Source organism: Pelodiscus sinensis, chromosome 1 (assembly GCF_049634645.1).
Source record: "Pelodiscus sinensis isolate JC-2024 chromosome 1, ASM4963464v1, whole genome shotgun sequence".
NCBI lineage: Eukaryota > Metazoa > Chordata > Testudines > Trionychidae > Pelodiscus > Pelodiscus sinensis.
The window spans coordinates 305134484-305152037 of NC_134711.1; the positions used below are offsets into that span (position 1 = coordinate 305134484).

The 17554-nt window shown below is 43.8% G+C and overlaps 1 protein-coding gene and 1 long non-coding RNA gene across 5 annotated transcripts in view; one reads left to right on the forward strand and one right to left on the reverse strand.

The window, feature by feature from the left end:
* The window catches only part of CEP295 (centrosomal protein 295), an 83673-nt gene that overhangs the window by 19485 nt on the left and 46634 nt on the right, over positions 1 to 17554 (forward strand). For all 4 annotated transcript variants that reach the window (XM_075919302.1, XM_075919300.1, XM_075919301.1 and 1 more), the window contains 5 exons: positions 3618 to 3758; positions 6697 to 6880; positions 7914 to 8087; positions 9432 to 9656; positions 14430 to 14533. In XM_075919302.1, coding sequence (XP_075775417.1) covers positions 3618 to 3758; positions 6697 to 6880; positions 7914 to 8087; positions 9432 to 9656; positions 14430 to 14533 — 828 coding nt within the window. The remainder of the gene's footprint in view (positions 1 to 3617; positions 3759 to 6696; positions 6881 to 7913; positions 8088 to 9431; positions 9657 to 14429; positions 14534 to 17554) is intronic.
* The window catches only part of LOC142826547 (uncharacterized), a 50945-nt gene continuing 41471 nt past the window's right edge, over positions 8081 to 17554 (reverse strand). Inside the window, exon 4 of the long non-coding RNA XR_012900749.1 lies at positions 8081 to 8472. This is a non-coding gene — a long non-coding RNA (uncharacterized LOC142826547). The remainder of the gene's footprint in view (positions 8473 to 17554) is intronic.

Below are 17554 nucleotides of genomic sequence, written 5' to 3' on the forward strand. Positions count from 1 at the left end.
TTACAGCACTGGCTGTCAACGGTGTATGTCCCCATGAGACACGACATACGCAAGTTGGTTACTCCTCCATCCCACGTACACAGGTCCCTCCGATGGTGGACGAGCCCATTAAACATCCTCACGGGAGTACCGTTTCACCAACCTCAGCCATCGGTTCAATTAACATCGGACGCTTCACTCATCGGATGGGGTGCTCACATGAACGGAGAGCGCATCCAGGGGCAATGGTCTCACACCGAGAGGCGTCTTCATATCAACCAGCTAGAGTTGAGGGCGATCTTTTTGGCATGCAGACACTTCCTCCCCAGTCTGAGAGGCAAAACAGTCAGGGTGCTGACAGACAACGTAGCGGCGATGTACTATATAAACAGGCAGGGAGGGGCAAGATCACGTTCCCTATGCGCAGAAGCGGTACGATATTGGAACTGGTGCATACAGAACAACATAAGCATAACAGCGTCATACTTACCTGGCATAGCCAATGTCATTGCCGATTCCCTCAGCAGATGCTTTCCCACGGACCACGAGTGGGAGCTGAGGCTGGACGTACTCCAGGGAATCTTCTGCAGATGGGGAACACCCCTGGTAGACCTTTTTGCGACGTCTGTCAACAAAAAGTGCCGCCTCTTCTGCTCCAGGGCGGGGATCGGCAAAGGATCCCTCGGCGATGCGCTCCTGACCGATTGGAAAAAGTCGCTACTGTACGCTTTTCCACCAACAGTCCTCATTCCCAGAGTGATAGAGAAAATCAGGACGGAGAGGGCGACAGTAATTTTAATAGCACCAGCCTGGCCGAGGCAGGCATGGTACCCATTCCTACACAGGATGTCACTTCGAAAGCCATGGCCTCTGCCCTTGTATCGAGACCTCCTCTCTCAAGATCGGGGGGCTCTTCTTCACCCCAAACTAGAAACATTGCACTTGACAGCGTGGCTCCTAACTGGCTTACGCTAGATGAAAACCTCTGTTCAAGCCAGGTCAGGTCCATATTGATACATAGCAGGAGGACATCTACGCGAAATACTTACCTGGCAAAATGGCGTAGATACTCTCTCTGGTGTCTCCAGAATAACGTTCAACCATTGACTGCTCCTCCACAACACATCCTCGAGTACATCCTTCATCTCCGAAATGCTAAGCTTTCTCTGGCATCCCTCAGAGTTCACCTAGCAGCCATCAGTGCCTTCCATCACCCGATACAGGGTTATTCGGTGTTCTCTCACCCGATGTTAAAACGATTCCTAAAAGGTCTAGCCAATATGAGCCCACCTCGAAGGCCGCCTCCTCCGTCGTGGAACCTCGACCTGGTTCTCGATACAATTATGTATCCCCCATTCGAGCCTCTGGCGTCTGTATCTTTACAGATGCTAACCATGAAGACCGTCTTCTTGCTCGCTATGACTTCAGCTCGTAGAGTTAGTGAGTTAGGGGCGATAATGGCAAACCCCCCCTTTACTTCTTTCTCGAAGGACTTGGTAACGTTACGTCTACACCCAGCGTTCATACCCAAAGTAGCTTCATCTTTTCATATCAATGAACCGATCGTCCTTCCTTCCTTTTACCCTAAGCCGCACTCCTCAACGAGGGAAGCCCTGCTACATACACTGGACGTTAGGCGGGCTCTTTCATTTTACATAGACAGAACCCGTCAGTGGAGACGAACAGATAGACTTCTAATATCGACAGCGAACCGATCTAAGGGTACTGCACTTTCCACTCAGCGCATTGCCAAGCTTATCACTCTGTGCATTACCACATGCCACTCCATTCGGGATAAACCCTTGTCTTCGCAGCCGCGAGCACACTCGACTAGAGCAGTGGCGACATCTACAGCCTTTGCCAGAGGAGTTCCTTTAGCCGATATCTGCAGGGCAGCCACTTGGGCTTCCAGCTCGACATTTATGAGGCATTATGCTATAGTTCAGAAATGGGGGGCGGACCATTCAGTAGCTTCCGCTGTCCTTTCAACAGTAGATCCTAAGTAACCCGGAGCGCTTTTAGTTCCGACTACTGCTTTATAGTCACCTAGAGTGGAGCACCCACGGGGCCACTCGAAGAAGAAGGGGAAGTTACTCACCTTGTGTAGTAACGATGGTTCTTCGAGATGTGCCCCGTGGGTGCTCCACGTCCCGCCCTCCTCCCCGCTCCGGGTTGTTTTCTGTCTTTCTCTTCCAGAGACCGAGCGGTGAGAGGAACTGGCGGGGGGGCCGAGCCGCGATCGTTGGAAAGGGCGCGAACGACCAGCAGCGCAGAGAGCATGCGCGGCCCGGCCCGGTATGGCTCTGAAATCTTCCGATCAGTGGCGCCGGGACGGACCCGACACCTAGAGTGGAGCACCCACGGGGCACATCTCGAAGAACCATCGTTACTACACAAGGTGAGTAACTTCCCCTTTTCTACACTCTTGGTCCCAGTGGCGCTCCCCACAGTCTGGCATTGAGGTAGTTGCTTCAGTTCGCCTCATGGTAGGGCCAGCTCTGGTCCAGCAGGACCATGGATATTCTTGGACCACAGGGTCCAGGTATAAGGAGGTCAGACCTCAGGGCAGGAGTGGGGAAGAATGGGCAACTCAACCAGTATCCCCACGTTGAGGGAAGGGGGGAGCACAGCAGGGAGTTCTGGCCCCTTCTGCTCAGCGGTAGCAAGGGGTCCTAAAATCTGCTGCTGCCACAGAGCTCTAGCCTGGGGAGCTGTGGCTGGTAGGGAGCAACGGGGTTTGGCTGGGGTCCTAGCCGGGGGCAGCATGGGCCATGTTGGGAAGGACCTTTCCTCATTTGGCAAATCCCCTTGTTCAGGACGGGTCAGGTCCCGAGGGTGCCGGAAAAGAGAGGTACAATTTGTAGTGCAGGTTTGACCTCCTTCGTCCAGGCAGGACCCTGACCAGTCCCGAATGAGGGGATTTGCCAGACCAGGAGAGATCCCTCCCAACATGGCCTGTGTTGTCCTGCTGCCTCAATCTAGGGCTCCAGCCTAGCCCCATTGCTGCCTGCTTGGCCATGACTGCCACTGGAGTTGGAGCTCCACAGCTGGGGATAGAGCTCTCTGGTTGCCATCAGAGCTCTTTAGCAGGTGCTGGAGTGCGACGGCTGCTGGAGCTCACCGTCGGAGCTCTGCCGCTGCCATCCCTGAGCTCTGTGGCTGCTACTGCAGTCCCCGAACACCGGGGCCAGAGTTCCACGGCTACCACTGCTGGGCCCCAACTACCACTTGGCCACAGGGGCCAGAGGTCCCTGCTGTGCCACTCACACCTCTGCTCCCTGGCTCTCAGCTGAGTTTCTGTGGTCCAGGAAACAGACCTCTGTGGTTTCCAGACCAGAAAATCTTGGTTAAGAGAGGTACAACCTGTACTTGATACTAGAACAACTTGACATCTCAAAATGAAAGAATTATTGATGTCACTACATACAGGTGCCTTTTTCAGACTTATAAGAACAATTTTGAACTGCTTCAGTTGAGAGCTGTATACGTTTTAAATTGTGAATAGCCATTCATAACTACTTTTTAAAGTAGTCTGGCTGAATAACTACAGAATTGACTACAGAATTACTAATTTGTCAGCTGCATTTGAGTCTTCACAATTATTTATGGTGTTTGAATTGTTACTAATTGACTACCAGCCAGATGCTCGATTAGTAGCTGAAGAGAAAGCAAAGTGGTTGGATGAGCTACAAAAAGAGGAAGAGCGAGAGAGGCGAGAACAACTTGAAAAAGCACATCTGAGAGGAAGTCATGCCTTGAAGATGGTCCATTTGGTACAAGTAAGCAAAATAGAAATATGATTCTTCATAAATGTCAAAATCACCAGCAATAAAAATGAACTGACTACTGGATGAAACTTTCTAGTTTAGTGCTGTCTGGTCCAGCAATATCCGTGACCTGGCATGATTTTTAGTTAGCGGACGTTGACTTATTGAGGGTGTGGCCAAGTTCTCCACAGTCCCATAAAGTTTGTTTACAGCCACAGTACTGTGCTATTGTTTAGTTCTAATGTACTCCTGAATGTCTTCTAGGAGCCCCGTAAGCTGTGGAAGTGTTGGTAATGATACTAGATAATATTGACCTCTAATGGTTCAGCAAATTCTCTGGTTTAGTACCAATTAGGTTGCAAGGCTGCCAGACTAGAGAGGTTCAACCTGTATCGTAAACTGAAATCTAAATTAATTGACTTGAATTAAAACATGCGGACTTCCCGAAATACCTTGAAATAATGGATGTTTTCAAAAGGAATATCCTTAAAATACAATTGTTCTCATGTTGCTCAGCCTTGCAAGTAGAAAGTTCAAAAGGTAAAACAGCAGATCTCACAGGGATTTGAGAATTAAAAGGATGCTGCAGATAGTTCAGGTTTTGTAAATAAAGCCCACATTTTACAAAACCCAATATAGCAAGTTTTCAACACTGGAAAACAAGCCCTGGGAAACAGTAAAAACATTTGCAGTTATATGGGAGATCTTCAATTGCAAACACTGGAAAAGGAATGTTGAAACCACTATGAGTGTATAAGAAGTAGAAATGGAAATTTTATTTTTAAATTGCCTTTTTTTCCCCCAACATTGCGCACATACAAACATATACATAGCAAATAATGTCTGAGATTGATTTTTTTTTTTTTTTTTTTTTTTAAATCAAAGAGAATTCGAGCCATTAATTTTGCAAAGCTTACAAATTCTGCTGATATGCTTTTTAAGTTCTTTGCTCCAAAACTACTTGGCTTGATTGTGAGAACTGCTGCCTCTTTAAGTTAAGGGTTTTTTAATTCAAGTCCTTCTGTGAGAATAAACTGCTTAAAGGGCTCTAAGTTAATAGAGCGATCAGGTACAATTTTGCAGATGCAAAGCTTAAGCATTTCAGAACCCACATTTCTCATCATGCTCTTAAGAGCTATTCTGGTTCATTTAGTGACATTAACATTTTTTAACTTTTTGAATTTAATTTTCATAAAATTGTTATACTGATTTTCTGCAACTCTGGATTGAGTTTTAATGAAGGGTAATGTTTTCAAAAGTGCCTAAGTCAGGGGTGGCCAACCAGTTAGAGACTAAGAGCCAAAATAGCTGTGGGTAGAGTGTAAAGAGCCATGTATTATATATTTATTTTTACCTAGATAGATAGATATAGTACACAAAATGTAGTGATAAAAATAACATTACAGGACATTTCAGACAAAATACAATAAAGTCCCAGTCACAAAAAATTCATGGCCAGTCCAAGTGAAGTCAGAGAACTTGACAAGGAACAAACATCAAACTGGGGAAGGGGGGGGGGGAACCCAACCTTTAAAAATAGAGTAATATTCTCACACTAAAAATAAGCATCCCCACCATGTATTTTAAATTGAGCACTACTGCCCTATTTGGTCCTGAGAAGTGTGTTTTTTGAAAAAGTTCTGTTGGCTGGGTGTTTTCCACTGAGAATCCTATGAGTTTGTAATTCAGTTCTCCCTTGTTGCAGAATGCCCAATTACATACTACTTTTTCCCCCACAGAACCTCTGTTCCTCCTTAAGTACATAGGGATGAAGCAGAAATTCGATATTTTTATTATCACCTTTCAGTAAATGGACCCATGCCTTATTTATTGTATAATCCACTGTTGCAGTGAATACAGAATTGTTAATTGCCTCACAGCTGTTTTGTGATGCTTATTACCAAAGTATCTGAGCTCTTAAGAAAGATTAAACAAGTTATGTTTGTAACAGTTCTAGGACGGGTGGATCTTATCTTCATTTTACTAATGATGAGTGAAGGCAGACACAAATTAAGCCCAACATTTGCAAGTGTCCACTAATTTTTTGGAGCCACTGCGATTGGCTACCCAATTTGAGTCATAAAAGACTTCATCTTTTTCTTAGATTCTGTGTAGCTACATCTTTTATTGACTCAGTACTCTTGTTTTTTCATAATTTAAAAAGGATGAAAAGTTTTCTTAAAACCTTTTTCTCTATTTTGGATTAGCAATTTTGGTTCTGCTTAGTATAAAGATCTTGATGGTGACTCGATAATTAGAAAAGTTACATGACAGGACAGAAGTGAAATTTGAGTTTTTAAGAAAGGAATGGATTTTAGTCACTGTAACTCCCTGGTTTTTGTTTAACACTTGGTTAACATAACTAGCGTTTTTTGGGGGAGGGGTAATTCAGTACATCCAATCTCTCAGACATGGTGTGTGAACTAATAATGTATATAACATCTCGTCTAAGACTCCAACATGTCATCAAGAAAAACTAGGGAAGACCAGAATTGATTTTGCTGGTATTTCTGAGTTATAAAATAGACTGAAAACGTTTAAAATAACAGATTTTCAGAACTTTTATACATTATGACATTGCAAAGAGACTACTAGCCCGGTCTTTATAAAAAGCCTTTGCAGGTCAGCAATTTAATAAGGGCCCTGTGTTTTGTTCTGCAGAATAGAAAACTTAAGTAGGGAAAGTAGGTCTACGCGTACATTTTATGAACATTATAGCTGACCTTTCAGTGTTGTTGGCATGAAGAGAGTCATTAATAAATAAGTGTAAGATATTTAGTGATCTACTTTAAGAGGTGTATATGTGCATATATTTAAACTCAGGAATTTTGTATTCTAGTATGAAATATTAAAAAAATCTTGCGGTAGCTAAATGAAAGTGTTTTATTAGTTTTAATGTCAGACTGGATGTGAATGCTAAACTGTTAATTGATGACTTTGTTACTTAAAGGAGCGAGAAACATTAATGAAAGAACTTGAACAGAGGCAGAATATGGACCTGGCACGCAGAAGACACATTGTGGCAAAGATGCCACCACAGCTGTTTGAACCTGCATACAGACGCATGGAAATTAAAGAAGACTGGCAGAGGGAGCTGGAGTTTGCCTTTGAAGATATGTATACTGGAGACAGGAGTAAGCTATTTTGAAAGATCGTTAGCCACTGTCAGCATACATTATTAAAACATCTTTGTAGTGGGAGGTGCAAATTAGGTGTCTTGACAGAATCAAACAGAATTCCTGGGGCTAATCTAGACTATGCTAGAGTGTCAAAAGAGGATATGCAAATTCGGTGGGAATTTGCATATCTTCTTAAATCTCACTTTAGAAAGCAAAGCTTTCGAAAGTGAAAGTAGTTTAGATGCGGCTTTTTCAGTGACCCCCCCACCCTCACCCCCCTCGAAAAGCCTTGTAAGCCTCATTTTTTGAGAGAGTGGCTTTTCAGCAAAGGGGGCGGGGATCGCCGAAAAAGCCACAGCTAAACTGCTTTCAAAAGTGAGATTGAAAGAAGATATGCAAATTCCTGGGGAATTTGCATATCCTCTTTCGACACTCCAGCATAGTCTAGATCAGTGGTCCCCAACGTTGCATGGCTGCCGGGCGCGCGGGGGCGGGGCCACGCACGAGCTGTGCGCCCGGGGGCGGGGCCACCCACGAGCCGCGTGCCCGGGGGCAGCACTGCGCATGTGCCGCGGGGCAGGGGCCGGCAACGCACCCCGCATGGGCCGCGCACCCGGGGCCGCCCACGAGCCTCGCGCCCCAGGCCGGCACCGCACATGTTCCCCGGGGCTGTCCACGTGCCCCGGGCCGGCCCTGCGCATGTGCCGCGCGCCCAGGGGAGGGGCCGCCCGTGTGTCCCGCGCCTGGAGCTGGCACCATGCATGTGCCGCGCGCCGGGGGCGGGGCCAGCCCAGATGTTTCAGCGGGCGCCCAGAAATCCCCCGGCGGGCGCCATGGCGCCCGCGGGTACCGCGTTGGGGACCACGGGTCTAGATAAGCCCTTAGTTTCGTTGGGTGGTTGTGTGGGTTTTTTTTTTAAACCATTTAATTTGGAATTCTGCAGGAGTTTCTCATGTGGTGATCTGAATCATAAGTATTAAAGTGGTTTTATTTAGATTACAGATGGAATAGATGACTCTCTTTCACATTGCTTTATTTCTTTTTTTAGAAATGAAAGGGGACATGATTTTGCACCTAGAGCCACAGCCTTTGCCAATTCCCTCTGATCGGTCTCAAGATGAGGACCTGAATATCTCACTGGAGCCAGATTCTGCATGTGAGACTCAATCAAAATTGGATGAGGTAGCGGAAAAGGAAGACCAGCACTTTAGTGAATCGGAGAGTAAGAAACTTCCAAGTTTAACTCTTGTATTGGATATACTTAATTACTTAAATCTTTTGGCTGTACAGGAAAAGGAGAGGTATTGTTTTTGTACAGAAATTTGGGAATATGTAGTAGTGAGTTTAAAGTACATTAAATACCAGAGACCATGATTTCGTCATATCTTTTTAATTAATTTTAAGTCCTAGAAATACTGATTTTTCCAAACCTGGGACTTTTGGTCCAAATCACTGATGTTCCTGGACCAGGGAGTCCTGGCTGAGAGCCCAGTGGCAGGAAGGCTAGCATCTGGGAGCCCTATTGGACTCGGGGCCCATTGGGGCTGGCAAATTCCCTTGTTTGGGACTGGTCAGGTCTTGAGGGTGCCAGACCAGAGAGGTCCAACCTGTATATATATGGAAATGGCATGAGTTAGAATTGCTTTGGAACCATAGCTTTTAGTAATTTGAATGTATGTTAACTATTTATTAAATTCAAGTATTTTTTGTAGCTTACAGATATTTAATATTATAGATATGAAATATTTACGTCATTAGCAGTTTTTGATACTTTCTATTCCATGGATTGTCATATAATAAATATAAACTTCAAATGAAAAAGTGAAGTTTCTATTTTTGTGTTTCAGTACTGTGAATTGTGTTGAGCAATACTTTATTCTGAGGCAATAATGGGCAACCTAGGTTAGGGAATAGGTTGTCATCTCAGTGAGCTGCAAGATTGTCATAACCAAGACAGTCTCCTGGGATAGGATAGTTTCACTAACTGTGCTTGCATATCTAGAATTTGTGGGGTGTGCCAATTGAACTGTAGCAACACTTTGGTTGCAAAGGGAGGGCACGGCTCTCACAGTTCATGTTGTGTGCAATCAGCACACACCTTGCTTTCTTTCACTTTAGTAATACCAGTACCGGAAAAAAAAATATGGACGGCAATCAGCAGAATATGGCCACCCTGCATGTGGGCAATGGTCTCATTGGCCACACAGAATCCTGATGGGGCGCAGGTTGTCCACCATTGCTCTGAGGACTATCCTAAGCAGTTGCAGGATTTGTAAATCTAACTAGTGAAATTGCATGTTGACTGTAATACATGCACATTATAACTATTTTGAAACAGTGCTTTAAGATATCTATTTTGAGAACCTGTCTTTATTACCTGTCAGGAAGGTGAGTTATTGTGTCTACTGAATCCATTTGTAAAAGACAGATTTGGCCAATTGTCTTACTAGAATGATTTTCCTTAAGGTCAATGACTTTGTAATGTGAGAAGTAACAGAATTCAATATGTACCTTGTTTTGTCTTATTTTTATACCTATAAGTGTTTGGGGTCTGTGTTCCTCCTAGATCATGAAGTAGGAATGGTGTCTCAAACACAATCAAAACTGGTCTTAAAAAAATTGCTAAATAAGATCCGGAGCCAAAAAGACCAGTGGACTTCAAAATGTGAAGCAGAGGTTCAAAGTGAAATTGAGACAATTGAATCAGGAACACTTGCTAGTGAAGAGAGACGATTATGTGATTCAGAACCTGGTCATGAACAACATGCTGATTCAGTTTCTCAAGACATGGGTAAGTATTGTGTAGCTTCACAATTAAAATTAAATGTACTTTTAGAGCAAAGAGAGCCTGGCTGGGCAAACCTGTGAATTTTGATTTTCCCATAAAAAGTTATTGAAAGGCATAAAATGTTGCTTTGTTCTGTTGCTTTTTGAGGGGTTTGGGGTAAAAAATAGGTAAGTGAATTGGCTTAAGATTTTTTGATTGGCTTATGGCTTTTGATTTTTGATGAGACTTACATTTTTTGAATATGTCACCACTGATCTATTTCTGAATTTAAAAAAAAAAGTTCCTTGGAGGCTAAACACAGTATCTTGACATGTATCAGAGGGGTAGCCGTGTTAGTCTGAATCTGCAAAAGCGACAAGGAGTCCTGTGGCACCTTATAGACTAACTGAAGTGCAGGAGCATAAGCTTTCGTGGGCAAAGACCCACTTCGTCAGATGCAGGTAGTGGAAATTTCCAGAGGCAGGAATAAATATGCAGGCCAGGATCAGGCTGGAGATGACGAGGTGGATCCAATCAAGGAGGATGAGGCCCACTTCTAGCAGCTGATCTGGAGGTGTGAATTCCAAGAGAGCAGAAGCTGCTTTTGTAGTTAGCAAGCCATTCACAGTCTTTGTTTAATCCAGAGTTGATTGTGTCAAACTTAAAGATGAACTGTAGCTCAGCAGTTTCTCTTTGAAGTCTGGTCCTGAAGTTTTTTTGCTGCAGGATGGCTACTTTTAGATCTGCAATTGTGTGTCCAGGAAGATTGAAGTGTTCCCCTACAGGTTTTTGTATGTTGCCAAAACAGCATCGCTTGCCTGGTAACCTCAGTTGTGCAGAATGCAATGCCATCCGGAACACACAGCCTCCGGAACAACTCTGACATTATAATCAAAGAGGCTGACAAAGGAGGTGCTGTTGTCATCATGAACAGGCCTGACTACCTAAAGGAGGCTGCCAGACAACTCTCCAATACCAAATTCTACAGGCCTCTTTCCTCAGATCCCACTAAGGAATACACTAAGAAACTGCACCATCTGCTCAGGACACTCCCTAAACAAACACAGGAACAAATCGACACACCTTTAAAGCCCCGACCAGGGTTGTTCTATCTATTACCCAAGATCCACAAACCTGGAAATCCCGGACGCCCCATCATCTCGGGCATTGGCACTCTTACTGAAGGACTGTTTGGCTATGTGGACTCTCTGCTCAGACCCTACGCCACCAGCACTCCCAGTTACCTTCGTGACACTACGGATTTCCTGAGAAAACTACAATGCATAGGTGATCTTCCAGAAAACACCATCCTCGCCACCATGGATCTAGAGGCTCTCTACACAAACATCCCACATGCAGATGGAGTACAAGCTGTCAGGAACAGCATTCCTGATGATGCCACAGCACAACTGGTGGCTGAACTCTGTGAATTTATCCTCACACACAACTATTTCAGATTTGGTGACAACACATACCTCCAGACCAGTGGCACTGCTATGGGCACCCACATGGCCCCACAATACGCCAACATTTTTATGGCTGACCTAGAACAACGCTTCCTCAGCTCTCGTCCACTTACACCCCTTCTCTACCTACGCTACATCGATGACATCATCATCTGGACCCACGGGAAGGAGACTCTGGAAGAATTTCACCATGATTTCAACAGCTTCCACCCCACCATCAACCTCAGCATGGACCAATCTACCCGGGAGGTCCATTTCCTGGACACCACGATACAAATAAGTGACGGTCATATCAATACCACCCTATACCGAAAACCTACCGACCGCTATACTTACCTGCATGCCTCCAGTTTCCATCCCGGACATACCACACGATCCATTGTTTACAGCCAAGCACTGAGGTACAACCGCATATGCTCCAACCCCTCAGACAGAGACCTACACCTACAAGACCTTCAACAAGCATTCTGTAAACTGCGATACCCACACGAGGAAGTGAGGAGACAGATTGAGAGAGCCAGACATGTACCCAGAAGCCTCCTGCTACGGGACAAGCCCAAGAAAGAAACCAACAGAACACCACTGGCCATCACTTACAGTCCCCAGCTAAAACCTCTCCAACGCATCATTAGTGATCTACAACCCATCCTGGACAATGATCCCTCGCTTTCACAGGCCTTGGGAGGTAGGCCGGTCCTTGCCCACAGACAACCCGCCAACCTGAAGCATATTCTCACCAGCAACTACACACCGCACCATAATAACTCGAACTCAGGAACCAATCCTTGCAACAAACCTCGGTGCCAAGTCTGCCCACATATATACACCAGCAACACCATCACAGGACCTAACCAGATCAGCCATACCGTCACTGGTACATTCTCCTGCACATCTACCAACGTAATATATGCCATCATGTGCCAACAATGCCCCACTGCTATATACATCGGCCAAACTGGACAGTCCCTACGTAAAAGAATCAATGGACACAAATCTGATATTAGGAATGGCAACATACAAAAACCTGTAGGGGAACACTTCAGTCTTCCTGGACACACAATTGCAGATCTAAAAGTAGCCATCCTGCAGCAAAAAAACTTCAGGACCAGACTTCAAAGAGAAACTGCTGAGCTACAGTTCATCTTTAAGTTTGACACAATCAACTCTGGATTAAACAAAGACTGTGAATGGCTTGCTAACTACAAAAGCAGCTTCTGCTCTCTTGGAATTCACACCTCCAGATCAGCTGCTAGAAGTGGGCCTCATCCTCCTTGATTGGATCCACCTCGTCATCTCCAGCCTGATCCTGGCCTGCATATTTATTCCTGCCTCTGGAAATTTCCACTACCTGCATCTGAGGAAGTGGGTCTTGCCCACGAAAGCTTATGCTCCTACACTTCAGTTAGTCTATAAGGTGCCACAGGACTCCTTGTATCTTGACATGCTTTATACTAAGTACCAATAAATAAAAAGGACACCTGTTCCTGAATCTGGATTCAATATCTTTTGAATTACCTTTAACATGAAACAGATTGGGATTATTGCTTGTTTTGTAATTATTTTGTAGCCATTTGTTTATCTCCTTTTTGCTTCTGGGATGTCACTGGAATAGTGCATGTGATTGGTTCTTAAGAGTCTAACTATTAGGCAGTTCAGTCACAAGTATTTGAATTATTTAATGTATTAAGTAACTTTTAACATAATAAATTTTAATTATACTTGTGAATGCATTTGCTGTAATGCCATTGTTAACATTCTGGGGATGGCTTTATTATTAAGGCATATCTGTGTGTGGTGATTTATTACTTTATTTGTGAGTTGTGAGCAATACAGTTGCTAGAAGGGGACAGGAAACTTACTCATTAATACTGAGAGTTAGTGGTACTTAGGAATGTTAAAATTAGGGGTGTTTTAAAACTTTTTAATTTTTTGTAAACGTGTAACTGCTGAAAATGTCACAGCTGTTACATGTTTATTCACAGGGGGAGGCGACTCCATAGGAGCTGGGTTTTAAGCCATCTCCCCACTGACACTGGCTCCCACAAAGCCTCCTCCCCTCTTCCCCTGCTAAAAGCCAGCTCCCCGCGAGTGCCAGCTCCCATTTGCTCTTCCTCCCCCCATGCTGCTGCCTCTGATAGAGAGTCAGCTACAGGGTGGGGGGGAAGGCCTTGCATGTAACTGACGGTTAACTGATGAGCCCAGGTTCATTGGTTAATCGTTTAGTCATATACACTATCACATCCTTAGTTAAATGCATTTATTCACGTAATTATGTAACTGCTGAAAATGTCAGTGGTTGCATGTTTGCACATTTGGGGGAAAGGGGAGAGGGGAACCGCTCTTCATCTTAGAGATTGCTGTTTAAACTACAACCAGTATAAAAGTGGGACCCTCCACAAGATCCAGGGATATCTGGGTGGGAAGTACTGCTTCCCACCTTCTCAAGAGCCAGTGAGGCTCGAGGGTGTTTTCCTTAGACTCAATTAGGGAAAGTTGCCCTTGGCTTAACACATTGGGTTGATCCTATCATATTTGTAAGTACTAATTTAGTTATGAGTTCGGTGTTCTGGCCAGTACAGTGTACTGGCAAGTTCTGATAGGAGTATTATTCATGAATGCTACCTGTTGCGCGTACACACTCACACACTCTCACACACTCACTTTGAGACCTAGGTGGTGCCGGATTATTGGATATGCCAGAATATTAGGAGGTCCCGGTACAGCTGCATGGCTTTTCAGTCATCTGGCCAGGACCTAATCCCCCCCTCCCCCTTTCCCCTTCCCTCTAGCAAAACTTCTCCCTACTGTAACCTGATCCCCCTGCCGCCCCCCCCCAGCCCCTCCACCCCAACATTATGCTCTGGTACAGACTGCATGTGCGCTGAACATCTAGCTTTTCAGTCAGCTGGCCGGGAGCGCTTGCCATTTTGATGCTGGCGTATCGGAGGTGCCGAACTACAGGCAGTCCCCGGGTTACATGGATCCGACTTACATCGGATCCCTACTCACAAACGGAGTGAGGCAACACCACACTAGCTGCTTCCCCCCAGCAGATGAGGGAGACGCAAAGCTAGCGCCGCCCCCAGCAGACCAGGGAGACGCAGAGCGGCTTTTCTCAGCAGACACCTCAGCTTGAGAATAAAGGACTGAGGGGAGTGAGGTGTGGGAGAATAAAACTGAGCTCTGGAGAAATGTTTGGCTAGAGTTTCCCCTACAATATGTACCAGTTCCAACTTACATACAAATTCAACTTAAGAACAAACTACAGTCCCTATCTTGTACGTTACCTGGGGACTGCCTGTATTGGAGTTTTACTGTATGTATTTTTCAGAATCTCTAGAAATGAAGCATACTGTTATAGCTGGAAATTCAGTCCTAATCCATCCTCAGGAACAAGCAACCAAATCAAGAATGGAAGTAGAGAGACAAAAACAGGTATTTTTTCCGGATCTTTTAAAATGTGCTTTTACTAATCAGCCCTGCCCAGTCAGTCAGCTCCATGCATGCAGCCCTGAGCCTCTGACTAGGTGGGGCTGTGCTCCCACGTAGATTAGAGGGAACACTGGTGGCCAGTGCTAAAAGTTTCAGAGGAAATGCAAGGAACAGAACAATTTATCAAGCAATATTGTCCCCTTGTTGTTTAGTCCCAGCTTCTTGCAGTCCAAGGTTTTGGGATGCCCAGGGCATAGGATTTTCTGTGGCCATCTTGATTAACAGACATTGATTGATCTATCTGCTGTGAGCTTATCTGATTCTTTTTAATCCAGTTAAACTTTTGGACTTCAACATCCTCTGGCAGCAAGTTCTGTAGGTTGAATGTGTGTTATGTGAAAAAGCACTTGCTTATGTTTGGCTTTTAAACCTGCTACATAATTCATTGGATGACCCTTGCTTCTGGTGTAATATGAAAGGGTAAATAACACTTAGTCCCTTTCTTCACACCATTCATGGTTTTACAGATCCCTCTCATATTCTCCATCCCTCTTTTTCATCTTTTTTCTAAGATGAACAGTTTCAGTCCTTTTAATCTCTACTCATATGGAAGTGGTTCATATTCCCACTCATTTTTGTTGCCCCCCCCCTTTTTTTTAAACCTCTTCCTGTTGTAATATATCTTTTGTGAGCTGGATCGACCAGAACTACATGCAGTATTCAGGGTGTGGATGTACTATGGATTCATAGTTTGCCATTATATTTTCTGTCATTTTATCTGTCCATTTCCTAATGGTTCCTTACATTGTCAGCTTTTTTGACAGCCTCTGAAAATTGTGATTGTTTTCTAGTGTACGTTACTTTGCATTTATCAACATTGGATTACATCTGCTAATTTGTTGCCCAGTCACCACGTTTTATGAAATCCCTTTGTAATGTTTTGAACTTAAAAATCTAGAGTAATTTTCGATCTGCCAACTGTGCCACCTCACTGATTAGCCCTTTTCCAGATCATTTATGAAGATGTTAAACAACACAGTCCCAATACAGATCCCTGGAGAACACCAATATTTACCTCCACTCTAGAAAACTACCCTTTGCTTCTTGTCTTTTAATCAGTGACTGATTCATTGGGTACCTAAAACCTTCCCTCTTATCCCATGGCTGCTTACTTTGCTGAAGAGGCTTCAGGAGAGGGATCTTGTAAATGATTTTTGAAAATCTTAAGTTGCTGTATCTACTGGATCATCCTTGTCCACACGTTTATTTGCCCTCTCAAAGAATTTTAAGAGATTTGTGAGGCCTGATATCCCCTTACAAAAAACTGTCAACTCTTCCCTAACATTGTTTGTCTGATTTATTCTGTTTTTTACTATGGTTTCAACCTGTTCACCTGTAATTGCCACAATCCCCTCCAGATCCTAGTTCAGAAATTTGTCACGTTAGCTATCTTCCAGGTATCTGGTACAGAAGCTGATAAATGTGATAGGTATAACTTATATACCACATTCTGTCGGTCTGGAAAGTGTCCCTGTATTCACATCATATACACTAGTAATAATCTTTGTTCAAAACATGCCTTGGGAGGTATTAACAATGTTACATGTAAAGTTAGGAATTCCCCCATGTGATGATGACTGTACATGTTCAAACCCATACAGCCTTGAGTAGGCAAAAATTGTTAAACATGCCTGTTCTAAACAAAGGAATGTGTGTTCACCTTATATGTGAACTGGTTTCTAAAAGACAAAGGAAAAACTGACTCCTGCTGCCAGGAGTCATCAAAATTGATGGGCAGTCATTGATCAAGTGAACATTCTTTGTCAAGCAAGAAGAGCAGGAACATATCAATCTCCATTCTAGCAAACAACAACATGGAATATCTTTCATCAGGAGATTCCATAGCTACAAGGAATTTTATTTAGAGGTGTAACACTCTTGAAAATTGATTTCAAAGGGTGATTGGACTACTAAGTGGTGAGAGGCAAAAGCACACAAGGTTATCTCTCTGTGTCTATCTCTTTCACCTAAGGTGACAAAGAAGCCAGCCATTAGAGAAGGGTAATAGAGAGGTAGCCATGTCCATCTGATTTTGGTAAAACGAAAGGGAAAAATATGTAGCACTTGAAAGACTAACAATATAGTTTTTTAGGTGATCACCTAAAAAACTATATTGTTAGTCTTTCAAGTGCTACATATTTTTTCCTTTTGTTTTACCAAGATCAGACTGATACAGCTACCTCTCTATTACTTTTCAACATGCAACTACATTTAGCCATTTGGAATGGAAATCCATCAGCCATATGAAAAAACTTTCACAGACAGAATCACCTAATAAACGATCTTGTTAGTCTTTAAAGTGCTACATATTTTTTCCTTTTGTCTTAGGGAAGGGGGCAGTCCTGACCTAAGAATTTGGTCAGCAGTAACAACACGTGATAAGAGTTTTACCTAGAACCAAGTGTTATTTAAGATTTCATATCTTTAAACAGATTTATCTTTAGTTCTTTTGTAACAATTGATGACTTGAATACCCTATACTTGTACTCCTTTAAAAATCTCTCTTTGTAGTTACATAATCTTATTTTATTTTTTTAATCAGAACAAATCCATTGTTGTGTTTGAATTGAACTGTTAGAGTAGTGAATTCTTGCATATTGACCCCTGATAGGGAAATATCTAAACTGCCAAAGAGAGGACTCAGAAGTGCAGATTACACATGCTTGGAAAATTCAGAATGGGGAGTGTATTGGAGCCATCCTGTCAGTAGTAACCAAGGCTGCTGAAGTCTGAACATGCCATGTATTTTGCTGATAGACTGCAGGGGTCAGAATCGCTGGACTGGAACTGCAGCTATACACAGATATTCAGGGTGTGATTTCTATGTTGTTTGTGAGCTATAACAGCAAAGCATTGTGAGGTGCCTACACTTGCAGAGCAGTTGATGGTGATGCAGCCCTTCACTGGTCTAGAATGTGACAGTGGTCATTAAAAATCTTGTGGCCTGGCAACAATTTCAAATAG